The 27,689-nt window shown below is 47.1% G+C and overlaps 1 protein-coding gene and 1 long non-coding RNA gene across 2 annotated transcripts in view; both read right to left on the bottom strand.

Annotated features, from left to right (window-relative positions):
• SLCO3A1 (solute carrier organic anion transporter family member 3A1) overlaps positions 1 to 25,197 on the bottom strand; it is a 129,732-nt gene extending 104,535 nt beyond the window's left edge. Inside the window, exons 1-2 of the mRNA XM_084532839.1 lie at positions 24,848 to 25,197; positions 2,106 to 2,571 (exon numbers count right to left, since the gene is read on the bottom strand). Coding sequence (XP_084388965.1) covers positions 2,106 to 2,571; positions 24,848 to 25,039 — 658 coding nt within the window. The 5' untranslated portion in view covers positions 25,040 to 25,197. The remainder of the gene's footprint in view (positions 1 to 2,105; positions 2,572 to 24,847) is intronic.
• On the bottom strand, positions 10,067 to 11,953 carry LOC311443062. Its single transcript, XR_014697055.1, has 2 exons — positions 11,826 to 11,953; positions 10,067 to 11,064 (listed from the first exon to the last, which is right to left on the bottom strand). It is a non-coding gene; the product is annotated as an uncharacterized lncRNA (long non-coding RNA).
• Positions 25,198 to 27,689: the final 2,492 nt, after the last annotated feature.

The following is a 27,689-nucleotide window of genomic DNA, read 5'->3' on the forward strand; positions in this document are numbered from 1 at the left end:
CCTCTCAAGCACTCACAAACCCGAGGAGACACGTATTTCCACCAGCACCCTCTGCATTTATATTCATCCACAGAATACATTTTTTCCTGTTCATTTCTTCCTGCTAGCTTTTATTTTCACTAACCAAATTGATTGCAGTTTGATGTAAGAATTAATCATCCCCTACCCAAAAACCTACTTGTGATGGATAGCTCGGGATAGGACTAATATTAAACTTCATTCAATCAGCTGATCGGTTGAGTGTGCACACAACGTGCACTCTTCTGCGACCCACCATTTATATAGAGAAGTCCAGATCAAGATTTGATGATTATGATACATTCTAGCTGCAGAAAGGAACGCTACATGGTTAGAAGCAAGTATATGAAGGAAAAAATCACAAAACTGCACGTAGCAAGAAGAAATTATTTCTTCTGGCTGTATTTTCCCAGCTACGGTTGAGCTGCCAACTTTAAAGAAGGTATTTTAGCATGCAAGATGAATGTATCTAAGGAACTAAAAGAATCACTCTTCCTAATCTTCCTTTTACGCACCCTCCTTAATCCTGTTCTCAGACATGAAGCATTGCTTTCAAAATGCCCACGGAACAGCCTGAAAGAAGTTGCTGCTCCTCCGTATCGTTATTTATAATAGATAATCTTAGAACCGCTCTTAATTCCAACTCATCATTTATGGCATTGGCAAAGTTGCCCCAGTGAATTTAGTCCCATTATTCACCTTTGGGTTGTACAGTACCTTGTGCTTTATATATCACCCTGCTCTATCCAGAGGATCCCTCACAAGCACTTACAGAACCAAGTGAAGGTTAATAACAACCAATACCAGAAGTGCCAGGATTTTATGGCCGGTTAAAGGAAAACACAGACACACTTTGAATATGTAGAAGAACATCTAAGCCAGACAGAAATACACCCAGGAATGCGGAAACCATGCTATAGAGTCAGTCGGAAACCATGCTATAGAGTCAGTCATTCCAACAGGCCTCTGCGCTATCCCAAGACATTTAAGATCCTTCAGAAAGTCAGTGGGACTGCCCAGCTTTGGCCATCCCACAGCTGTGTTCAGTTATAAGTGTCTTAGAAAAAAGAATAGCTACCAGTGGGATCACCCATTTAGTTGATGTTTAAAAGCAAAGTGAGGGGTGAAGGCACAAGTGCACGCAGTTTTTGTCACTAAAAACTCTACTAACAACTGCAGAAGGAACCCAGTAACAGCAGCACATACTTCAGCTGTATTGTGATTTAATGCACTGGAGCCATTTACCTGGTGGCAAGTCCTGAAGAAAGAAGAATGAGCCAAGACTGACTTTTTTTTTTTCCCCAGAGAACAGCTTCACCCACAGCATCCTCTTTAAAACTGTCACAGAGGGCACCGCTGCTGAAACCCATGAGAACTTTACTGAGATACTAGAGATGTTTGACCGGGTAACCGAACCCCAATTTCATATCTAAGCCGTCTGGAATAATTTTGCAACATGATCACCAGAATCATGAGCTTGACTCTAGGCTCACCAGATCTCAAAATAGACATCACCAGCTTCCGCATCCTGTTTCGTGACAGGGATCGCATTATCTGGGGTCCTGCCACAGCACGCTGGGTCGCAGCACCTCCTCCATACCAGGCACTTGCTTGCTGAAACGTAATGGTGGTAGTGCCACGACACGCATCCCTTCTGTCTCCTTATACAGCAAGGACTGCTCAGATGCAGTCAGGTGCTTCGGAAGGGAAAAGGAACTGGGGTGCCTTGGGACAAAAAAGTTATCATCACATATGCTACTTGGAAAATCTTCAGCTAAAACTCAACCGTAAACAAACAAAATCAGAATTTAAAGCAAGACGGGTACACACAATAAAAGGAGCAAGCATCTTTCTAATTACACACTAATTATTACCACAGCTGTCAACCTCTACCACTGCTCCAATAAAGGAAAGTATCAGTGTGCTTCCCTGCTGCTTACCAACCACTTCGGTACAGCCCAGTGCTTCGTTACCTTCCCGGGCATAGATGCACACAGACAAGAAACGTCAAGGCATCCCTTGCACCGCCAACAAAAATGACAAAAGGGACATGCCTGGCCTCAAGGAAAACTTTCAGCGAGCCTCACCTATGTACAGAGAGGAATCTTTCCGCCTCACGTGGTCGTCGATGTAGGAAACTCCCAGGGGCTGGACGGGGGTAGCACCAATGCCCAGGAGGACCTGTGCTCCGATGAGCAGCAAGTACATCATGTTGGTAGCAGTCCGATTCCTGCAGATAAGGTCCGGGTCTGGTCCCTCATCACTGGTGGACCCGTTGGCAGCGCACACATCCCTCCCTTCGGCTCCCCAGCGTATTTCCCCAGATTCGTATTCATACTGGTGGGTCAGAAATTCGGGCAGCGCGGAAAGCAGGGCGCCCAAGGCCATGACTATCCCTCCACATCCTATCAAGCGTGGTCTGTGTCCTCGGGCTCCGAAGTAGCTCACAAAGAGGATGAGGGCCAGGTTGCCGATCTCGAAGCTGCTGGCAATGACGCCCACGTCAGCACTCTGCAGGTTGAATCGCCGCTCCAAGGTGGTTAAAACACTCACCTACAAGAGAGAAATGCAGATAGAGTTACTGAGAGGGAACACAGACTGCTTTCTGTCCTCCTCGTATGCCCTGCTAACGTACAAGTTTCCTCGCGTCTCCCTTACAGCCAAAAACCTACAAATCAAGGACACACAAATTACAGCACAGTAGCAGCTGACATCCAAATTCAAACAGAGGCCTGCTGGAAGGTCCTAACAGCAAGGGACACTTTGTGACCTACCACTTGTCTGCACACGTGTTCATTTCCAACTCCTAATACATCAATATCCACATTTTGGGTGCTTGCAGAGCCCTGAGACTCCGTGATCTGTCAGCCTCTCTTAAGGCTCCTTTCCATCTGACCGTGCAGCCTTCACATCCCAAAAACACCGCCCCACAGGACCAATGTAAAACCACCCCAAGCAACACATCACACTAGGCACCCGATCTTTCTCTTGGAAAGAACCGCGGTTATTGAGCAGCAGAAAACCTTGCAGGGACTTGGCTCACAGGCTAGCATGAGGCCACGAAGTCAGTCAGAGACAGTGACGCACAAATAGGCAATTTGGCTGGCAGAGAAGGCTTTTATTAAAGCATTTAAATAAAACGCCGAGCAAATGGCTTAAACTGTTTGTGAATTGGTTAATGACTTGGATCTTCAATTGCAGAACAGTTCTGAGAAGACTCACAAATTAAGATTTACATAGAAGATCTCAATCTACAACAAAGAAGGGAAAATTTAACAAATAGCTGTTATTTAACATGAAAGAGGTACAAGAACAGTCTTCAAATACCTCACATGGCCGCAGAAAGGAGTGATTTGTTCTTTGCCTTCAAAATGGGCAGCACAAGCAGTGACAGGCTTAACCTGCAGCAGAGATGATTCAGGTTAAATGCAAGGTTGGGGGGAAAGCAGCCTTCTCCTGGCGAGGGTTGTCAAACAGGGAAGCAGGCTGCCTGGAGAGGCTGCAGAGCTCTTTCAGAAGAACACAGGGCAGCAGCTGTCAGGAACAGCACAGGTACGGCTGATCTCACCAAAGGGCAGGAAAATGGACCGGCTGATCTCTTGAGATGTCATCCAGCTCTGATCGTTCAGTGCAACGCAACACAGCGTGGGTTTTACGCGACAGCCAAGGCACGCATCAAAGCGGGGAGACGAAATGTTGGGTGCCTGGCTCGCTGTCATCCCTGCTCAAGGGAGAAAGCTCAGCACATTCTCCTGTCTACAGCAGTGTCCGTTTTATGCAGGAAAATCACACACAAAAAATGGAAAGTGTCACAGAAATGCCAAAAATGTTTACCTTGGATAAAAGACTACCTCGCTTTTCAGGCTGCGAGAGATGAAGATGTTTAAGGTTGTCCTTAAACAGGCAGGTTTCTCCGCCTGTTAAAAACATATTATAAAGAAAGAAAAAAAAAAAAAAAAAACACATTATAAAGACCTCACAGCAGAAGGTAGCCCCTGGATAGAACAAAAATAGCCTCCCACTGGAGGCACTGAAAATCTTTGCTGATAAACCTCACGAAGCAGGAGCCAGCCTGACCGACTTTAAAGTATTCTGACAGCAGCTCTTGTCCGGGGGCAGCTAGCTTCTGCTGGGGGACACCAGGGCACAGCTTGGACAAAGACAGCTCCAGCAGCCACAAAAGGGAAGAACAGGAACAGCCCACTGCTGCTGCTCTGCACCAGCAAAAGCCCCCAGATCTCAACCTGAGAAGTGTCAGAGTCAGCTCTACAAAACCAGATGGGACTCGTGATTTTTGAAAATCCAGCCTTTGTCCCGTACAGGCAGTGGCCATTTTGTGCCAGTGCTGTAATCGTCCTGGACTGAAGAGCCAAGAGACGAACAAGGTCAAAACCAAAGAAAAACCCTAAAAATCCAGCCCTTGACTGCAGACAATGCAATAATTCTTCCCCACACCAAACCCAAGTGAAGATGTGTGGGTCCAAGGGAGAGGAGACCGTGGCTCCACCTGACACAGGGGTACAGTAGCTGTTGGGGTGAAACAGCGCCGTGACTCACCAGGAGAAATGCTGACCCTTTCCTGAGGGCACAGCACAGTCTGTCCCTGCTCCAGAGACCTCCAGCCAACAGTGCTTGAGCACACACAAGTTCTGCAAAGCCAGCCCCCTGCTACGGGAACCCCCTTCGTGCACCTGGGCTCTCAGCACAACCTCCAGCTGCTAAAGCAGAAGGTGATGGGTGAGGCTGCCGACCACACCGGCACGGAGAGGCAGAAGCAGGCAGGCGCCTTCGGACTTCCCTAGGGAACTGCGTGGTTCCTGTCTGCTGGCCCTGCTGTGCTAGCAGGCTGCAGGAGCTCCTGCTGCTGTTCTGATCCTTACTCACACCAAGAGACATCCTCAGTGTCTGAGATGCAAGGAACATGAGGCATGCAGGCGAGCTCCTTCTCTTCCAGATTCCCCAGCTGAAAATGCCTCGCGACCAGGGCTGTAGTTTGAGGTGCTGCGGTCAGAGCCGGCGGTGCTGCACCCATCGGCGGCATAACAGCCACAGTGCTCACCCAAACTGTCCTCCTGCCCTCCCGAAACCCAGCCGCCACCTTTAGCACAGCCCCGGGGGAGCACGGCAATAGCTGAGGTCCCACCAACATGTGGTGTGGCAGAAGGGGAAATCTCTCCAAGATGAGCAAATGACTCTGAGCGTGCAAAACCACTGACAGTCATGGAAAAATAACCCCCAAATAAAAATAGGGCCTGGAAATAAATGGTCATCATGCAGATTTTTAGCCAGAGAAACCAAGAATATAACTGTGTTACCTCCAGAGTGGCAGGAGCTGAAAGCACAGCCCCAATTTTTGCTTTGACATTGGCTGTGACCTTAAACACGCGCACTTACTACAACCCCAGCGCAGAGGTGTTACCCGCATTTACCCAAACCCAACCTCTGCCCACGGTCAAATCGTTCTCACTTTCTTCTACACCCCACGTTTAGAGGGCTTCCTGCATACCAGCAGCCCCGTTTGTAACCTGACCAAAGGGCTGCAGCTTGCGTGCGGGACACGGCTGGCTGAAAAGCCAGCACTGTGCTGTGTGTTTGCTCAAGAGTCTGCACCCTGGGAGCCATCGCAGCTCCTCGACACTAGCTCCATTTACCCAGAGTCATGTAAATGTTGCAGAAGACACAACAGGTCCCTGTAAAATAAAGACATCATGCGAAAAGGCTGCGAGGATTATAAGGAGTCCCTGCGTGTTGAGACCAGGTTGAGCACTGGGGAGTGCAGCCCACGAGGTGGCTGCTTTCCCTGCAGGGATGCAGGGCACGGAGCGGGGTGGCAGCACGGGGCCTTCAGACGGACAGCCTCCTGCTAAAGCACAGCGGGACGTGCCAGGAGCCCACCTTGTAGCTGTGAACTCACTATTTCCTGGCTGCTGGAAGTCACACAGCTGTTTTGTCATGGCTGCACTGAACAGGTTGGGAGGACGTTCAGTTAGTTTCTGCTCTATGATGGAAACAGTGACAGGGCTGCTGATACAAACACTCTGTAGAAGTCAGACGGACAAGATGCATAGGCCCAGTGCCTAGGAATGAGTTTTACTGGGTTTATCCCCAAAAGGTAACAGTGTGAAACCATGCACTGACCAGGCACGTCCAGAGGAGTGAGATGAGAGAGGCAGCACAGACAGTGTTGTGATTATGGCAAACGCCAGCACCCAGGCATGGTGGCAGCAGCACTGGAGCTACAGCCTTGTACGGGTTTGCAGCAGGGCTGAAAACAGCTTTGCTTTGCCTAGATCCCTGTTACTCTTATGTCCGTGTGTCTTTCCTAAAAATCAGTCCTAAACAGGCCACAGGGCACTGAACCTGCAGAGGTTCAGGGCTGGGGATCCCGAAATGCCAGGGAACCCAGCCTGCTGCCTTTGCGAAGGCACCACCTAACACACAATAACCGTAATTTAAACTTATACGATGCTTGTGCTATCTGCAAGCTCATGTACCTCATTTCCTTCCTCCTCTTACAGAGCCCGGGAACTCTGCACAATGTGTCCGTCTCGGTTTCCAAAGGCATTTCAGCATTCACAAGGACCTGGGCTAAAGGGGCCCCCTTAGTCCCCTCCACAACGCTCTACAGTGACTGAAAGAGGAAAATGATCTCACACGATGCACACAGTGATAAACTACCTACATTAAAAAAAGGGGAAAAAAGCAACAAAATCAATCACCACCTTAAATTTTTTTTTCAGCCAAAGCAACTTATATTGCAGCCCCTGTAACTAAACCCAGCGAAGCTTTTGTCATGCCATTCTGGACTCAGTTCAATAATGCTCGCTCACATTCATCATTCCTGTCTGCCCCAGATCTATAGATCTTGGCATTTCTGACCCAAGGTAGATTTGTTCTCTCTAGAGGCTGTTTATTTTATATTAATGCTCAGCAAAAACGCAATCCGCAAAGCTGCCTCACGCTATTGCCCCGCTTTGTCACCAAGGAATGAATTGAGGGCTGGGGGCACGGCTACGGAGCCGTACACACAGTGCATTGAAAACGAACATCATATTGTTCGCATCTCCAGTGATAAGTCATATTCACCCACAGAGTCTACAGATAAGTTCATTGTATTAATAACACGCGGTTATATATAGAAAACACATTGACTTTATGCCTGAAGGGCCTTTTTTAAAGGCTGCTTTTTAATGTAAAATACATTTTCTCAGTTATGTGGTAAGAGATCGGACTTGAAGAGACATGTCGGCAGTGCTACAGGGTGTAAAATAATTGCCTGGCAACTCCGTTCCCAGAGGAAAACAGACGTGAACCGTCTCCCACAGTCTCCATTACAGAGCTGGGAAATGTACGATTCCTCGAAGGGCCAAAGCAACCGGCCCACAAACAGCTCTGCTGCTTCCACGTGCCTCCACCCGTGTCTTCAGGTGTCGCTTGTCCTCCCTTCCAGCAGCCACACAGGACAGGGCCAAATCCTGCCTTTATTTAGAGGTCCCATCTCCTCCTGCTGATGGCTACTTTCAACGCCGTTCCCAGTCCAGCCAAGTCAGTGGGAACCTAAAAGATGCTCTCACCAAAGATGCTGACACCTGCGCTGGCTTTGGGCATGCGAACAGAAGAGCAAGCAGAAAGGGTGGCGATGCCAACACACCCAAGCTGGCTCTGCTCAAGGTCTGGAAATTGTCTCTGCATAGAAATTTGCATTCACGTGACAGGGATAATAGTGCCGCAGCTGAGAAGTAGGGTGTTATTAGCTTGGCTGTTGCATGTGCTTACGCTGTTTCTAGGCCAGTACCAGTAAATCTGCAAGTTGCTGTGCCGGTGCCACAACGAGCGTGCAGCTCGGATCTGTGCTCACCAGGCAGAGTGAAGGACAATTTATTTTATATTCTGGTGACCAGCTCTGAGCTTATTGACACGGCCCAAATTAAGCACACGTTCAAAGCCAGGATTTTCAGTGGCCTGAGCAGAAAGGATATTAGAGCGTGCAGCAAGAGAAGCAGCACCACGCACACGTGCTCGAGGTGAGATGCACGTTGCAGTGCAATGCTCACTGCGCGCTGCAAGCGGTGCAAAGAGCAGGCAGCACCCACAGAAGATATCCTGTTTGGTCAGGAGTCAATACGCCCATGGAAACCCACAGTTCATTTCAGAATAGCTTAAAAAAATAGTCATGTGCCTCGCAAAGCTAAACGAGTCTGTTTTCCACTAGTGTAGCAAGAGCAGGCTCCATACAGATCAAACATGCAGCATGAAAAACCTAACCTCAGTAATGCAGGCAATCATTACAATAAACAGCCACGCAACGGGCTGCTGTTAACCTTCTGCATTTGCTTCCCAAGGATCCTGCATGGGACACCACACTGTCCCCCTTTCCCTGCCTCCCCTGGGGAAACAAAGCGCTGCCCCATTTGGAGAGGTGTGAACGAAAAGGCTGCCGGGGCTGTTACCTGTCACGGCAGGATGGACTGAGTCACAGGCAGCTCGAAATAGACACAGGCACTGAGTACCAGGCCACAGCGAACTTCCTAGAGAGGCTTGAAAGGCTTTTTCTGTTGCTCTGACACAGATAAGCATCACAGCTAAGATGGGCTTTTTTAAGACAAAGCAAAACTTTCGAGTCCCAACCTCTGCAAATACTTTTGCAGCCACAAACCAAGCATCCACAGAACCTTTCTTCTTCCAAACCTGTTCAAGATTCACCTCACCATGTGAATGCAGGTGATATTTCAGTTTCTGACAGGGTATCTGCATAAATATATCCAGTGCCAGAACCCATTTGTAGCCTACACTTCTCTTCAGCAGCACACGTACAACAGAGCTAGCAGATACCTGAATCCTGATTTATTTTAAATGTTATTGCACTTTCACTGGCAGCAAAATAATGCATCAGAAACATGCAAGGAGCACAAACCTCAACCCCAGACTGAGTTTCTGTGTGCGTTAAGACGTGCAGCATAGAAGTGGCACACTGCAGGCCAGGAGGATGAACAGTCCACGTGGGATAAGCAGGCAGCAGCTTTGTGAAAAGGGGCTGCTGCTCAGCTCTGTGAAAGTAAATGGCCGAGGGAGTGCAGTCAGAGCATCTTCGACACATTCAGAGATAAATCTCCTTTTCTTTTTTTTCTTGTGTCCGGTAAGTAGCAGAACAAAGCCAGACAAGGTAACCTAAGCTGTATTTAACAGCTTAAATGCAGACTCGTACAGCATGAAAGACACTTGGTGACATGCAGGACTGGCAATACAATTCACACACAAACCCAGGACTGTGCAAATAGGACAGCATCACCCTGGGTTTGGTTTAAGACGAGGGGTTCTGATCTGCACTATGCAGATGGATCAGAAGAAACACTGAGCAGAGATGAAGTGCATGTCTCTGGGAGGCTCCTCTTGGCAAAAAAAAGCCCCTTCCTACGTACTGTCAAAGTACCAGAGGCAGGATCCTGACCTGTCACACAGCAGCAGCCTCACTTCTCTTTCCCTGTGGCCCCTCCATCAATGCAAATTTGGTTGTCTATCTAATAAAATACTCCTAGCACAACACGCTGTGTCTGCAGATAAGGCTGTGCACTATAACCAGGGCCACTCACCGCAACAGAAACCGTGATGCAAGCCTGGCAGGAAAACCTGTCAGGCAAAGGACTTCATGTTATCTTAATTTATGATCGAGAGCTGAGTTCGGGGCTAAGGGTTGCATCCGAGTCATGCCACAGTGCAGATAAAGACGAGAGGCCCGCGGAGCCGCTTGCAGCAGCGTTCCCAGCCGCCAGGCAAGAACCAGGGCAGAAGTGACACACGCAGGACACTCTGAGGCAGCATTAATAAAAGCTTTGATGGAAGCTGAATTCAGTTTTCACGGGTGGAGGACAACGGTGATTATATAAAGGCTGGGTACTGAGAGAGGAGGTTTTCTGACAAGTCCTGCTACTTTTCTCCTCATCTGCTCTGGCTCTGCTGATCCCTCTCCTGCTCCTCTCCCCACCCAGCAGCAGGGATGCCTGGCCACAGCAAATGGGAACTCGGATTTAGGAGAAATAAGAGGCAGTTCTCATCAACCGGCACACAAAATACTTTTACTTAGTAAGCGATGGGAAGAAGGAAGCCGTTTAAAAGGGAACTAAAGAAATGGCCACGTTGTGTTATCAGTCCACAGCACTTCGTGGTAACTCAAAAGTTAGGGGGTCTCGAGCAGCTGAGTACCAACACCCCAAGCTGATACAAAAATAATGAGACTCTTCTCCCCTGCAGCCCACACAGGAGCTGTCCAGGTCGTCCTGCTCCCCAACTACTTGTTCCTCCTTCCCCGTTGATCTGCGCAGGGTTGAGGGCAGGAAGAGGAGCTGCATGCCGGCTGCTGCCAAACCTCCCGGTGAAGAACAGGGCGGGTTGGGATGTGAGCACGGTGAGAGTGTGGTGCAAACAGACAAGAAGTCAGGGCGTGAAGGTGATTTTCAATCTGTTCCTGAGAACCTCGTCATTATCTGAGCATCTCCTGTGCGAAGAACGAGGGGTGGAAGTTGTGAAGGGCGGGCTCGTGACGTTTGCACTTTGAAGTTGGGCAGTCCCGAGCACAGCACAAGCCGTGCAGCGTTACCTCCCCTCCCATCGCACCATCTCCCCATTTTGTCATTTCTCAGAAACGGCAAGCCCTTTTCTCCTGAACAGAAGGTGATTTACAAGTGCTCTTTAAAATAACACACGAAAAATAACACAGAGGCAATTAAAAAAACATCTTGTAGTTAAAGAACAATTAACCGGGCGATCTAGCCGTAACTTGCAGACTTGTTATAGCTCACTTGGACTCGGCGCGTTCCCTGTAAAACAGACACAGGCAAGAAGATGTCTCGCCAGATGACGAAAGCTCTGTTCCTTGGGGTTCACTGGGAAGTGAGCTATCAAAAAGCCAATGAATAAATGTGTCTGCTGAGGCTGTACACACAGATGGCTGAATTTCACCTCATGCCTGTGGTATTAACAACAATCCTTGTTAGAGAAAGACATGGAGCAGCAGCTTATGGGGTCCCCTCACTGTAGAACCACCAGACCCTGCAAAAATTCAATGAGTATGTGTAAGGAAAGCAGAAGTCACCACCACTTACCCACCCAATACCAGAGAAGTTTTCACAGAGGACCACTGCTCCTACAGCAGTGGCACAACAAATTCTGGGAGGAACCCCAAATTCAGACACTGCAGTCAGAATGGCTTTGCATACATTGCTCAGCACCAAGCCAAACCAGAGACTCACTAACCAAGGGATGTGTCCAGCCCAGCTCGCACAGGGGAAGCTGGAAAACAGGGACCTGCAGGTTACATTAACTCCAACTGTTCAAAGGATCACTCTTTATGCAAGCTCACTACCTGCTAGTCTAGATCCTTTGTCCGCTTTAACATAAGCCTATTAAAGTTTCCCTTGCAGCTTCACACCCATTTTCTTCCTATCGCATATCCCCTCCGCACCCATTTCAAATGCTGTGTTTTCATCTCCTTCCACAGTTCTTCACGGACAGCTTTTATATGAATTTCGTTCCCTTTACACCCAGCTTTCCCCTGGTTCCTGCCTCCCAAAAGTACTAATTACAATACAGTTTATTAGCCAGGCTCATAACATTTAGGCTTTAAATCCAGACTGCTTTACATGGGCTAGGCACCACTGAAGCAGTCTACTGCAATCAGTAACAGGCAGAAAGATTTTTCAAAAGCACTTAAGTGGCTTTGGAACAAGAGCACCATTTTCAAAGAGACACTTAGAATAAGTCACTTTTGTCAATTAGAGTTTGGCTCGGAAAGTATCTTTGAAAAATAATACCCTCAGGCTCTTAAATCCATCGCTACCCACAGAGGAAGGAAAGCAGCCCCAAATAGCCAGTCCCTGGGAAGGCTCAGAAGGCAAAGGGCTAGATGCTCAACACCACAGCTCCAGGCAGGTGTGAGGGAAGCAAGGATAGCATTCAGGTGGCAACAAGGCTGCATCATAGCCCAGGGTGAAGGAAGATGCCTCACAGATCAACCACAGGTGGAATAATACACAATTAGCATTAAATAAATTAACAGACTGATATCAACTTCATTATAGTAGCTGATAGAGACCTGGTTCAGGGCACGCCTCTTCCACTCCAGTCACCTTCACTGTGGAGGCTGAGTATCCACAATCCCAGCCCACAACAAAGCCTGACTACATCACAACTACCCAATTAGTTAATGTGGAGATAAAACCCAAAGAAAGCCTAAAGAAGTCAGTGACAAAGCCAGAAAAATGAATCCAAACATCCCAAGGTCCCAAACTGTACCTTCACCAAAAGCTACCTATAGCTGTTGCTGAGCCAACAAGCATTACTCCATGGCAAGGCTGTCTTCTCCTAGCTGTGACATGTGTCACATTGCTCAAATGCAAATGAAAACAGATTTCTCTGGGCATGTACGTTAGTCTTGACTGATGAAGGCAGTCAGTTTGGACATGACAGCTCCGGACAGCCAACTGCAAAGCAAAATCCAGGTTATAAAACATAACCCACACGTGGCAGGAATGTTCTTCTGCCCCTGCCAAGATGCCACCAACAAGAGGTTCTACCCAGTGAGTACAGGCCCAGAGGAAACAAGTTGCTGTTCCCCCATTTATTTCACCTCTTGGTTGTGTGAAGCAGGGGCAAGGCAGAAAGCAGGGAAATTCCAGGGACACTGACTCCTGGAAGCACTCCATGAATTTAACTTTTTGTGACCAAGAGTCACAAAATGTAATTTTTGACACCAAAAGTTCTGAGCACAATCAGAACATGGAAAATCAAAATGAACATGCCTGAATCTATACCTTATGTACCACTGGGGGCAAATAAAGGAGAAAGCAAAGGTAATTTTCATTTCAACTTGCATTTCCAGTCCAGAAAAGTGTTGTGTGTCTCTTAAAGAATGCATACCTTGAAGCCTCACAGTGCGACTTCTGAGAGACATCCATAATGGATGGATGTCCCCTTCCTTGACTCACAATCCCAGCTATGCAGACTCTTCTTCAGGCTAAGGGTTTGAAACCAGGTGAAAATATCATGTCCTAGGTGCAAACAACCTGGTTTCTCCTGCCGGCAACACTCTGGTCCCAGCACCGCACTCAACGCAGAGAGACTTTTGCATTCAGATTTACTTAAGTTATTACCTAGCCAACCAATGGCTCACTGAATACCTGTCCGCAGAATACCAAAGATGCAGCTTATTAATGTGGGAGCATCTTGAAAAAACAGATGGCTACAAGGGACCCTGGGCGCTGTTCAGACATGCACATCAAAAGTTCGCAATCTGCATTCGAAAACAGCACAGAACTGATTCTGGAGACTGCATCCAGTATTTCCCAGGAGTCATTATATACAACTACAGTTATTCATTAGGGATCTTTTTAAATAAGAAAGAATATTCTGGCAGAAAACTTGTCCAGAATTGAATTAAGCTGAATGATTCAAATCAATAAATTTCTTCTCAGCTACAAAAGGCTAAACCATAAGCCCCAAGTGCTTCCACAAGACAAAGTGAGAAGAAATCTGAAACTCCTGCCTTCTTAGTAGGAGCTAGATCTGTGATTAAGAGGAAGAGCAATACAGCAGCCTTGATGCATCCTAATTCACAGAAAACACTGGACTTCTGTAGAGGGCCAGCATTAGAGAAAGCTTGTACAGTCACGCCACACAATGCAGCAAACTGTAAGCAGCAAACCCACAAAGCTGTGCCTCTAGCACATGGATTGCTAGCGTGGCTTGACTTCAATAGCCACCGAATAATTCCCAAGCTGTTTTTGAAATCCATTCATTCACAGAAACATTTGGCAATGCAGAAGTGGCCTCAACAGAGCAAATAAGCTCTTGGAAGCAAACAGTTTATCTAGGTCCATGGAATGCTTGAAATCTTCCCTTTTCAGCCTTTGTTCTCAAGATATTTCAAGTTGGTAGGAGTGAATCCCAAGGACTATGGGATTCAAATTTTTTGGTAGCCACAAGCCAGACACTTCGATACACATTTTCTTTTTAATATTACTAATTATGACAGATTAAGCGAGAGAAAAAAACAAAACAATCCAACCTAGACTAGCACTGCAGCCCCAGGGCTCAAGCTAGCCATACATTTTTGATGCCACCTTTCAATGACAGAAACACAAACGTGGGGGCAAACCACCCCTCTGCACAAGAGGTAGTGAGGACAACACGGCAAGTGCCTACAGAAACCCAGCTGAGCTCAGCGAGTGTTCATGGTGCTGAGCACCTCAGATGGGACTGACCGACCACGGGATCACCCAAACCAGATGATAACATCAACTTAATGCCACCACCCTTCACAAACAGGCACCCCCAGACAAGGCATCCCTTCAGCAAGAGCTCCTGTCCCTCAGCCAGCAGCTGTGCTGACTTCAGACATAAGGACCTGCATTATAACGAGCAAAAGGCAGCAGGAAACAAAGTGTGCATCTCATGCGGAGGCTGAAAGGCCCATTGTAATTAACTGCTCTCGGCCCTGTACGTTGAGCAAGACAAAAACAAAAACACCGTTTTCTTTTGCTGGTAAGCCCTAACAAATGCTGCCCACTGTTTCTCATAAAGGGCCTACACGCTCGATGCTTTCTCTGCGCATCACAAACTGCGGCACTTGGTGAGGCTCATTCCCACAATTATCAAATTTTACAGACAATGCCAGCAGGAGAGGAAGAATATCTGTTTTAGTCGCACCCTCCGCAGGCACTAATTTCTCCATGGCCTGAATGTGGCTGCTGCTCACCAGCCCACCCTAACAGCCTGCGACCAGCCACCAGGGGCTGACAGGAGCCAAGCACAGGGGAATTCATTTACCCAACACCAGCCAGCATTTCTGCAAACAGCATGCCAGTGTTGACACATGATGCAAATTTTACTTTATCTCCCACACCAGGGTGGACGCTCTCTCAAGTGCAAGGCGCAGCCTGTTGGGGCCTGAGGGGACATGTCTCTTGCCTCCCTCTGTTTCAGGGGTCTCCAGACTCAATATGGCCAGGTAGGTGGTGGTAAAGGTCCCACTGCCATTGGAGAGAGAGCATAAACCCAAACCAGATGTCCCCAGTGAGGTACAGGCAACTGGGGCAGCTATGACGAGAGGCTGGGCCACCCCAGGCCCGGTTCTGCAATGGCCCCGCCATGGCCACCGCAACAACACTGAGGAAAACTTATTTAAGAAAGGACAAAATGCCACATGGAAGAGTGAGGGGAAAAGCGTGAGAGAAAATCCTGTTGTCTTAATTTTTGCTTTCATTTCTCAACATTCAAATCTACTTTACTGGGCAACACGTTAATTTTCCCCGAAGTTTAGTCGGTTTCAGCTATGACAGCAATTGGTCAGTGATCTCCCTGTTACTATCTTGACCCACAAGCTTTTTCATCTCATTTTCTCCCTTGTCCAGTTGAGGAGGGCAGTGAGAGCACATCTGGCTACTGCAGTCCACGGTCAGCCCACCACATGGTGGATACTCTTCAACAAGAAAAGAAGAAAAGTGAAACCATAGAAGAAATAGGAGAAAATAGCTTTACTGAACTGTGGCAAATACAGCCCTTTCTGCATCTTAGAAGCAGAACCATGAGAAGCAAACCTTAGGACTGGAAAATTGGAAATCCAAACTTGAGTTTTTCTCTTTAAAAATCAAGACCCTGTTACGTACTGCATTTTTTCTGTCGTTTCCCAGTTGGGGGGAAAGAAAGGATCTACCCCTAATTTGGCATCTCCATCCATCACGCAACACTGCCAACCGTGTCAGGATGAGAAGCAAGCATGTTTCCAGCAGATGAAAGTCATTAGCATGGCACAACAAGCAGCAGGATACTACTGGGGCACTCCTCCTTCATATTTTTCAACATCATTTTCTTTTAGCCAGTATTCGTAACTTATCTGTTGGAAGCTTCTGATGCTGCCCCTCTTCTCCCTCGACATTTCTGAGTATAGACGTGTACGTCTACATACAGGTCTGGTATTATTCACAGGTGTGGGGGACTCACCAAATGAGGTACATGCCAGTTCTCCTGTGGCCTCTCAGAGATTTCCTTCAGGCCAAAGCATGAGGTTTAGCCTGCACTTCAACATCCTTACGCTCCCAAACAATCCTCTGCTCTACTTCTAATGTTGTGCCAACCTACGTTTGCACAAAGCCAAGCAGAGAAGTAGAAAGAGGTAGCAGCTATTTCACATCCTCCTTTTCAGAAATAAGAAACAAAACCCCCCGAACAACCTTTTTGCAGCTCTTCCTGTTGAAACTCCACCAGAGAAAAATAACATTTGTTGTTCAACACAACGGGCTGCGATTCTATGTAGTTATGCTATTTTTCTTGCTCTTTATTATCCCTTTGGAGAATTAAAGGAATGAAATAAATCTGCATCTACAGACAACTCAGAACTCTGTCTTGATGTGGGGAACCTTCCGCATTGCTGCTGGAAAGCACGCAAACCTAGACAAAATGCAGTTTTTCTTACTGTTCTGTCTGTCCTGCATTTGAATGTAGGTGCTCCCTGCCAGCTGTGAACATACAAAGCTTGATCGAATACACGTTCCAAGCAGACTCGATGGAAAATACTTATTTTTCACCTTACATAAATTCACAGCATAATTCATCTGCTTTAGGAATTCTGGGGGCATCACTTACTGCTTGGCACCTCCACTGTAAATCAATTCCACATCATTTCATTAGGTACTGCATGCTTTAACTGTTAAGCATCACCTTACAGTACACATGCAAAATATACACCTAAAGGCTATTCCTTATCTATTGACCCAAGAACAATGCCAATCTCAATTTTGACAGAAATTTAACTTTTAGTTGGAAAAGAAAGTATACCGCTATAAGTTTCTAAAAATGCCATCTACTCAAGTATTCCTATATTCTTCCACACCCACACCACAGAACTCTTCCTAAACAGCCACGCTTTCAGTTTCTTTGTGGTAGAGTTTTTAGTTGCCTTTTTATAAGGAGGAAAAAAAAAAAAAAAACAAACAGAAAAAATGTTAAGATTCAGACGCAAACATCAAAGCACCAAAAAACTTGAAAGCAAATCTGACATAGTCGCTTCAGAAACCATAATGCTGATGAGTCACGAAGACCTCAATACAACTGAATTACCCAGGTTCTTTCAAACACTTCACTGTCATTTTATGGATCACCGTAACACTGAATTTTAAGTCCTTTTCCACTTTTAGTAAACTAAGGCATTATGAATTATACAGATGAACAGCACGGTAAGTGTTTTAAAAGTACATTTAAATATTAAAAATAAGAGAACTCCAGCAATCCTTGCCCAGAAAAACACATCGTTAAGGAGCATGGAAAAACAACTTCTCTGTTCCCACACCTGCCCTCACAGCCACACATCTAAAATTCATTGGGCCTGCAAGCTCACAGAAATCATCCATGAGATCACTGCAGACACCAAAAAGATAAAGATGTTCAAAAACAGAGGGGAAATCAGCTGTCTGGCTGGCAAGCAGAAAGGATACTATGATAGAGAGGCAACAGAAAGAAAAACAAAAATGAAACCAAAGCAAATTGCTTTTCTCCTTCTTGGACCACAGAAAAATAAAGTAAATATTCCAACAAACCTGAAATAAAGATTTTGCTCTTGTGCTGCAAGAAGTCATCTAAAATTATCAAGTGCTTTCAAGCACTGCCACAATATGAGCCCCTGTCACTGATCAGCAACTTCAACACAACAGGCACCATGTAACAACAAAAAGAGGGGGCCTGTGTCCATTAGTTCAGCAAGAAGCATCCAGGGATCAAAACGCAGGATATCACACGCAGAATAAGACTGGAAAAGGGAAAGTTGTTGAGAGCTTAAGAAATCTGATTTTAGTTCAGAGGTCTTCCTTTGATTTGCTAGGTGAGGAGGGGCACTTCTAGCCATATCTGCATCGTAGGTCTATATGAATACAACAACTGCATCCTCACTTAAAATCTGTGGAAAGGGATGCTGCTTTTTCTCCATGCTTTTATCCATCTACTCAAACAGAAACATCTTGGATGCAGGACACATCTTTTTAAGCATGGACAGAAAGCTTCCCCTGCCAGCAGAGTCCTCAGGGCACCACCAAGAAGAAGCACCAGACACTCCATCAACAGTTTGCTATCACTGTTCATCGTACTGATGCTGTAAGAAGAGTGGCAGTGTGAAATCTCTACACCATGGAGCAGGCAATACTGTTTGCATTGCAGTATGTATCTACAAAGAGAGTCTTATGGTTGCAACAAGGCAACCTGGAGATAGGACTCTTGGGGTTCCAGCCCTGGTTTTGCTGCAGTTATAATGAAACCTTGTAAATCAAAATCTGCAGCCCAATTTTCCATGCAACAGGAAAAATGAATTCTTTTTGACTTCACTGGAGAACTTACAGGGGGTACTACACAATGTATTATCATGTGTTTGTTTAAACTTCCTCGAATCGTGATTAAAATATAACACTTTGCAGATTCATCTGGTGTTGATCAGAAGGTCAAGCTACAGCAATTCATCCGAGCTGCAACCTCGCCTATTAAACAGTATTCCTTTGTTTAATCTTGCTACCGTGAAGGAACAGCGAGAGACCAAGGAGTATACAAATAAAGGAACATCTTAGATTATTATACACAGAGGACAAATTCTTCTTGATAAATTGTAAAATAACTTTATTGAAGCAATGCATTTATGCTGCTGTAGCAGAACAGAAACTGGCTTTTCAACCAATATCCTGAAAGTAAGGGAAAAGAAAGTCCACATAACCTGAGAAACACCCCCTTCTGGAAAACAAGCAATATCTGCTTGTTTGCAGAGAAGAAGAGGGATCACAGCTCAGCTGACCCCTTTATGGGCCAGGTGCTACACTACCATTTAAAGGCTCATGCTGCATAAAGTTACTGAGCAAGACAAATCCAGACCTTCGAACCAATGTATGCTCTCATCTAATTCAAGATCCCTTTAAACTTCAGCTGCATTAACACTGCAGGATGTTAAAACTCACAGACCTACTTGTCACAGAGGCGCACAGCAATTGCCGAAGAGATTTAGGAAGCTAAGGGTAGCCAAAAGAAATTAAGACTTTTTTTTTTTTTATGGTGGATCATAACATTTCTAACAGGCTGCTCTTTCTTTCAGGGCTTACAAGTCCTGAAAAAGTCCTTACAAGGAGGAGCTGCCAAACTTTCTGCTAGAAATAATAAAAAATTTCAACGTTAAAACCAATCAGTCCACACTCGTGCATGTCAAATGTGTTTTGCCTTTAAATGCATTTAATCAAGAAGCCGTCGGATTTTTAGTTCAGCTTTACTCTGCAAGTGGCACGGAGCATACATTCTAAGAGACAAACACGTAGCCATCCCCATTTCCTCTATCAGTAGTAGTTGAAAGAAAGCTTTAAACCAAAGCATAAATGCCAGTTACTCATAAGCCTTCCTGGTACCCAAAGTCCAACCTAGGTATGGGCCAGAATTTGTTCCTATTCATTATATAAAGTTTGAACATTAATATGTCAACGCTATGCTCCTGACCCAAACCACACAGGAGCCTGCAGGCATCAGAACCCAGCGCTGGATCAGGTTTCCCCTCGGCTCCCCAGTTAGAGACCCTAAAAACATCAAAAGGCTTCTGAGAGACGTATGAATGTACTGAAAAGAGCTAGTTCAGAATAACTTTCTGTACAACTCAGCTGCAAAACAGACAATATTCTCTAATGGGAAAGGCATACTAGAAACAACTTTCCAGAAATAACATAGCCAGCAAAGATGTATTAAGAAAAAATGAACTGTAAGCAATAACCAGCCAATGCTTGGCAATCTTCATCCCCGCTAAAACATTTATTTTCTCTCCATGTTTTTCCCCCCTTAAATGCCCCAGCGACAAATAAATTACGAGCATTACAGCTAATTTATTACTCGGCACTGCTGAGGATGGAAAGAATAAAGAAGCACAGCAATATTTTAAAGCAGATTCTTATTCTAGGAAAATAAATACTTGAATAAAAACAATAAATTCAATGGGAAAAATGCTCTTGCAGTTTAGTCACTTGAGCGAAGCACCTGAAACTGGAATTCCTTGCTGTGCCAGCCTCTGCTATGCCTAAGCCACGTGGATTCTGCTGCTGCTACCTAGGCAGAAGCATTACCAATAGCTTCAGCCACAGAATCGCTTGCTTAACCTTTGCTTCATTTTCCCCACCTGCAACTTTTCTCCCACCCAGTCTATTCAGATTGCAAATGCTCAGGGGCAAACTCATTCTTTGGGGACGATTGTACAGCACCATGCACAAGAGGACACCATGAGGCACTGCAGTGCTCCTATAAAACTGCCTTTAGTGGCAGCCTCAACATGGACCTCTCCACCAACTTCAAGAAGAGTTTGACCAGGTCACTACACCCCACTTTATTTTTTCCCCCCAACAGGAAAACAGTAATTAGAACATTAAAAAACAAAACATAACAGTATTTAGAACATTTACAACGGAGATGAGGAGTTGTGCACCAAAACCCCTTAAAAATCCCAAATCCAAATTCTGCTCTTAACCACTCAGCTCCCTGGTGTCCATCTCACAGGACCCTATTTGTTTCAGGAGGAGCCCTTTGATGATCGACCTCTGTATTTATCTCTAATACTTCTTTTTCCTGAAATTGGTATTTGAAATTCTTCATTACTCTCCCAAACCCCACTAGCAATAAAGACCAACAGAAGGAGCCTGTTCCAGATGCCATATAAGCATACACTATCTCAACTGGACTTACACGCTACTATTTTTACTGCAGATACGTTAAGAGGGGTTTTGCAGGCTGTAGCCGAACACCGCTGCGCAGACAGAGCTATAGCAGGAGGTTAAGCATGGCTTGAAAGTTTTCATTCAGGAAAACCAGAAACAATTTGGCATTCATTCCCACACAAACACCGGGGCACCCTCCTTAGGAGGGACCAATTATTTTCCTTTCCATCTCATGCTCAGGCCAGTCATCCTCTATCACTTGATAAAGCACATGAATAGCTGCATTCAAAGCTGCAGCTAACAGAGACATCTCAGTGGAGCTCTGTAAAAACAGCTACCCAGAGCACACCAAATAACTGCTTCCCAACGTGCTTCCCATATGCGTGCCCTTTATCTAAAGAAGCCCGTGACTTTGGCAGATGTTGGGTGCTTGCAACTAGGTCAGTTTGAACGGGAGCAAGCTGAGGCTAAAGGCTAGGGAGAGAAAATTAAATTGCGCTCCCGCTCCACAAACTGTGGCTGTCAGAGTGAGAGCTCTTTGCCTTCTGCTAAAGCAATGATTTCACCACTGGCCAGGCAAAAGATTTGACTGGCAGGGTGATGAAATGCCTCAGCAATAAACCATCAGGAGCACTCGGAGCGCTACTACCAGTGAAAATATACCAAAATACAGTGCTTGTAGGAATTCGGGGTGGGGAGGGGATGGGAAGGAGCTGTTGCCAAGGTATGTGAATCAGCCTTATCAAAATCCTCATCGGCATGACTGATCACACTGCTGCAGTTGCCCGAAAGGCACAAGGCTCCGGCTGGAAACTGAGGTTCCCATCCTTCCCTGGCGCTCCCGGCTGCACCAGGTAATGCTCAGCTCTCTCATCCACAAAGCTCAGCTCCCAGAGAGCAACCCGGAGGAGATCGCCTGGGCTTTTCAAAGTTGCTGCTAAAACCCTGAGCAACTTCTGCAGCAGGAATGCCTGCAGACGGCCAGCAGCATCTTCCCCAGCGCCACTGCAGTTGCTGGGAAATTCAAGTTTCCAAAAGCACGCAGGAGTAATTAGATGAAGCCAAATAAACGCATACACAAAACCTTACAAGAATATGCAAATAATAGGGTGTATTCAACAACCCCAGAAATTAAGGCAGCGGCACAGGCTTGCATTTGCATAAGCTATGCAGGATATGGCACAGAGTCATTCTGGAACACGTGCAGTTTGCAGGCAGCAAGCCCGATAATTGACAACTATTCTGGAACGTGGCATTGATCAAACATCCCCTACAACTTCACATAAAGAACCTCAGAGACACCACACTAATTAAACATAGGCGTCCACTTTTGGCATCCCAGGGTATTTTCATTGCTGAGTTCCCTGGGAAAAGAATTGGACTTTATAGATTTTTATCAGCATTTATTATTTATAAAGCCCTGTTGGCAAGCACAATGTTTTATGAACAAATAAAAGTGAATGATCTTTGCTTCAAAACGACATAATGAATGAATGTATACTTTGTACATACATTCAGGCTGGCACTGCTACTTTATTGTGCAGAGAACATGGGAAAAAGGAGTTGTTACATCTCTAAAAAGATTAAGAAGTAAGAACAACCACTTCTAAATTTACTGACTTGAAAGTCAAGCCCCAAACTGAGCTCCTCGATCACTCCTAACAAGCTGAGCCCCTGCCTCGTTTCCTTACCAAGCTCAGTTTTTGCCCTCATCATCTCTGTGCAGAGCCAGGCAGACAAAACCGAGGAAATCAACTTGTCGCCGTATAAGGCAATAAAAAAAAAAAAAGCAGAAAGGTTTATCTTCCTGAGTTGCAAATAACTAGGGAAAGTCGTACATGTGGCCAAGCAAAGCAGAAGTACGAACACAGTACTCGGTCACTGCTGACAAGCTAAAATTAGTAGTTTATTCAACTGCCCAGAACAACACACCATGACTGCCCCCACAGCATCTCCCTATTTGTCTCTCTTTCTGTTTGTTCACCCGTTTGTCTCGCCTGCTAATTTGTCCCTCGGGGAGCAGCCCAGCACTCGGCTGCTGAGCCCAACAGCCCTGACTTACACCAGGAGCCTGAGTGAATTAATATTCACTCGCAGCCACACCTGGGCAACTCTGCAGTGCCTCCACTGAATTCTCTCCCAAGACAGCACCTGAGAACAGCACCTGGCCCCACAGGACACTTGGTCTGCAAAAATGATTAGGTCCTAGGTACTTTCCACCAAGCATTTTTCAGCTCCTGCTTTTGCTCCCCCACGGCACCTGTAAGCACCGCACTCGCACGGATTCACCCTCCAAAGACAATTCCATATTTGCATCCGATCATTGTATCGAGAACCGCGTGGTATTTGCAATGACGGGTGATAAATTATACAGGGAACGGAGAAACATTTGCACAGTGCAGCTGGGCCACTGCTTATGCATGCTGTGGATTGTTTGGAGTTTAGTTTTCTTTTTTTTTTCCCCCTATGGAGCAGTTGGCTGTTACTGTCTGTGGATCTGGCTGGCCATTGGGCATGATGTCAGGCTGGAGAGGATACAGTGCACTACCACCAGGCACCCTGAGAGTGGCATGGGGCAGGGAAAGCTGCTCTGTAGCCGAGTTAAATACTCGGAGGAAGGAGCTGAGACTCTAGGAACTGTGACGGCAGCACATCTTCCAGGTGGTACAGCTGGAGTACGTTAAACGCTCCAAAGGAGCAAGAGGCAGCAAGTGCACTACTTCAGTGCAGAGCATGCTGCAAGAGTTGGGAAAAACAGGACAAGAAACGCTAGGCTGGTGAAGAGAGAGCAATGCAAAGGGGGTTGAGGGAAATGCTATGCTCAGGGCTTTCTGCCCATCCTGCGTGGCAGGTGTTGGGGCACTGTAGCCAAGTGTGCCAATACACAGTCCTCCAGCAGATCCACACATTGCCAGCATTCTGGTGCCCACCGAGTGGCATCACCCCAGTGGGCTAGTCCTTGGCTATTACTGTAATGAAGGATTATCACACACTCCTTCCTGACAGCTCATTTTGCAAGTAGCTCATTGGAAACAATATATTTACTTACTAAGTCGTTACTCACCTAAAAGAGAGACATTTCTCCTAAAATTTAAGTGATGCCCACCTCTATCCACACAGACTTACAGAATTTAGCTCAGTAGAAGCAATGCAGTTTCCTTTGGAATTACAAGCATGTTCCAAACTCAACTGCCACGCTTTATTATATGAAGGTGACTGCAATTTTCCATTGCATATTAATTGAGAATATTAACCACATTAATTTTAGCCACATACCTTGAAAAAATTACAGATCACATCCAGTACAAATTTACATAATTAGCTGAGTGCCAGAGCGGCAGCGCTAAATGCTGAGCACAAGTACAGAACGTGGAGCTCTTACACTTACTGTATAACGTATTACGTATGTGGCCTCAAAAAGCCTCGCAGATTACAAATACATTTCTTTTCCATGGAAACTCTAACTCTCAAATCCAGCGAGCTATTTTGAGAAATTTAAATCAACTACACGCTCGCATCTGCTGGAAGAGCACCGCTCGCTTGTCACAGGCTGTCTCCCTCTGCGTGTACTCGGAGGCACGAGCCCAGCCTCACGGACATCTTTCCAACTCTTCTACTACAGTTCCGACACCAGATCCCAACGCATGGATCCAGCACAAGGGCTCAGCATTCAATGCGAGGACTTATTTTGAGCGCTCTTTACCCAACGCCGAGCAGCGGAGACTTAGGGGGCTGCTGCACCCCTCGGGGAGGGCAAGGAGAGCGAGTAGGGGGAAAAACGAGCAGCAGAGGAGGCAGGAGGTGAATCTCCCAGCAGATTTCCCCGCTATTTACCGGGCACAACCCGGGCAGGCTGCCGTGGAGCACCGGGCACAGCCCGGCGGGCGCAGCACCGCTCCGGGGAGCAGCCCAACTTCCAGCCGCACACCGAGAGGGGCGGCAGGCGGGGAACCCCTCGGCAGTGCTGAGTCATTTAAGCCGGGAAAAAAAATAAATAATAATAATTTAAAAAAAAAAAATAGGCTGCTGGAAAAACGCGCCTGGGTGCGCTGCCCCCCTTCCCTGGGGGGAGCTGCCCCGGGCTCACGGCAACTTCCCCGCAGGGGGAGGGAGCCGGCACTCACCAGGTAGGCTCCGACAGTGCCCTGGGCCAGCATCAGGGCGCACTCGGACACGAGGAAGAGCTGGATGCTGGAGAAGCAGGACACCTTCCTCCGCCGCCTCCGCTGCCGCGGCGCCCCGGCCCCCGGGAGCTCGCTGCCGCCGCCGCCTCCACCTCCACCGCCGCCGCCCGCCGAGCCCCGCTTCCCCGGCATCCTCCCGGGCACCGCCGCCGCCGCGGGATGGCGGCCCCCGAGGCTGCTCCGAGCCTTCCTCCTCCTCCTCCTCCTCCTCGGGGTGCCGCTCACAGCAGCAGGAGCAGCAGCAGCCCGCGGCGGCTGCCTCTCCGCCCGCGGGCTGCTGCCATGGCCAGCTCGCCGCCGCCTCCTCCTCCTCCTCCTCCTCGCTTCTCTCCTCCCCTCGCCCTGCCGCGCTCCCTCTCTCCGCCGGATCCGCGCCCCCGCCGCCGAGGGGCGGAGGAAAGGAGCACGGGGCTGGCGGCAGCTCCACGGGGCTTGGCGGCGGCTCCGCGGAGCCCAGCGCCGGGACGGGGCCGCTCCGCCTCCTCCCCGGCCTCCCCGGCCTCCCCCGCCGTGCCCCAACGCGGCCCCAGCGGTTTTGGGGCCGGGCTGTGGGTGCGGGCAGCCCGGGAGGATCCCCCAAACCTCGGGCTGGAAGCTCCAGACACGGGGTGAGGGTGAGGTCCCGTCCCCCCCCCCAAGAGGCCCGGCCCTCGTCTTCCTCCTGGCTGCCCCGGCTTGGAAGTCCTCGCTTCGTGTTCTGCGGAGGGGTGGAGGGAGGCTCTATAAATAACGCATGTTGGGAAAAATAAATAGCAGTGGATTCATGGAATATCCCGATTTAGAAGGGACCCACAAGGATAGAATCGTAGAATCATTTAGGTTGGAAAAGACCTCCAAGATCATCTCATCCAACCTTTAGAATAGCACTACCAAGTTCACCGTTAAACCATGTCACAAAGCTCTATGTTTGGGCATTTTTTGGAAGACGTCCAGGGAACTCCTTGCTCCACACAGGACCACCCAAAAATCAGACTGTGTGTCTCAGAGTGTTTCCCAAATACTGCTTGAACTCCAGTAGGCTCAGTGCCGTGACCACTTCTCTGGGGAGCCTGTTCCAGAGCCCAACCACTCATTTGGTGAAGAACCTTTTCCTAACACCCAGCCTGAGCCTTCTTCTGTCACAGCTCTGTGCCATCCTCTTGGGTCCTATCACCGTTCACCAGAACGAAGAGATCAGTGCTTCCCCCTCATGAGGAAGCTGCAGGCCACCACAAGGCCCACCCTCAGTCTCCTCTGTGCTGAAAAAAAGCAACTGACTTCAGCCACATCTCATGCATCTTGCCCTCTAGGCCCTCCACCATATTTGTAGCCCTCCTTTGGTCACTCTCTAAGAGTTTTATGTCCTTTTTATATTTTGGCATCCTGAACAGCACACAGATCTCAAGGAAGGGCCTCTCCAACACAGAGTAGAGTAGGAGATGTCCTGTGTTGTGGCACCACTTCCATGTGGACAAGCTTTTGACCTGAGGCCTGTGCTTCGTGGCCACAGCTGTGTGTCGTTCTGATGATGGCTTTTGTTGTCACCCCCACCTTGAGTTCTAATTTCAAGAGATATCTTCTTTTAAAAACCACTAATCATCACTTCTTCTATTACAGATCGCATTCCTTCTTGACGTAACAGCAAAACCTGATCTGCTTTGCTCTTCGAGCACACATTTCCAGTTCATTTCTGGCTGTACATAGGGGGCTGCTGCCACATATTTTTGTGTTATTCAACTCCCAGCTAAGTGGTATTGAACCCTTTAGTACTGGTATGACAGTGGTCTTTGAGAAGAACAGTTTTCTATGGAAAAAGAAGGTTACGTTTTTCAAAAGTAACAACACGATTTAGATCCTTAATTTCATTTTCAAGGATGATTTAGGCCTCAGAACTCCTAAATACTTGGGAAGATGCTTTTGAAAATGGAAGTTAAGAACATCCTAATTTCTCACAGCATTAGGTAGTCATCACCAGTCACACTGGGAAGTCAAAAGAAGCATTATAAAGGAACTTCCTTTTCACCAATCAACCCTGTTGAGTTTCTTTTTCCAAAATGCTTGGGGGATTTTTTATCTTGCTCTTCTTTAATAGTACTTTCAATAAGTATGATGCTGAAAAATTAATGTTGAGCAGTCTCCACCTGAGTTGATGAACCTTTACCCAAGCCCGGAGCTGCAAACCATTGCCTGATAGCCACGAGAGACCTGCCATGCTCAGCTGTTGCCCTTTGCTCATTAGCTGCCAACATCTCCCTCACATGCTGAACTTCAGATCTTTGCAAGTTCTCTAGAACTTCTGGGTTACAGTGGGTGTCAATACCTGTCCTAGGGCAATGGACTCCAACACTGATGGCCCAAGGCAACAGCACCAAACAGCTAGTGAGGAGAACAGTCTGGTAGCTGGGTGGTCTCGGTATTAATGAGGTGTGTATCGGTCTTTCAGACACGGAGCACCTCAGGAGATACGCATCAAATGCTACCTGAGGCCTCAATTGCCAAAGTTTTTGCATGAGGTCATAAAAACTGGGCTCATCACATGTTTCTGCCAATTCATAAGGTGGCTGCTTTCCATCAAGAAAAACTGGTTCTTCCACCAAAAGAAAAAAAAAAAAAAAAAAAAAAAAAAAAAGCCATTTTCATGAATTCTCTTTAGATTAGAAAATTGCTCATCTCCTTCCTGTTTATTTAGGGACCACTGCTATAAAAATTCTGGTGTTAGAAGGCTAGAAAGGTCTCTATCTCCATATCTCCAGATAGAGAGATTCAGAGACTAATTCAGTTAACATAGCTAGACAGATGCTTT

The sequence above is a fragment of the Aythya ferina genome, assembly GCF_964211825.1.
Source record: "Aythya ferina genome assembly, chromosome: 11".
Lineage (NCBI taxonomy): Eukaryota > Metazoa > Chordata > Aves > Anseriformes > Anatidae > Aythya > Aythya ferina.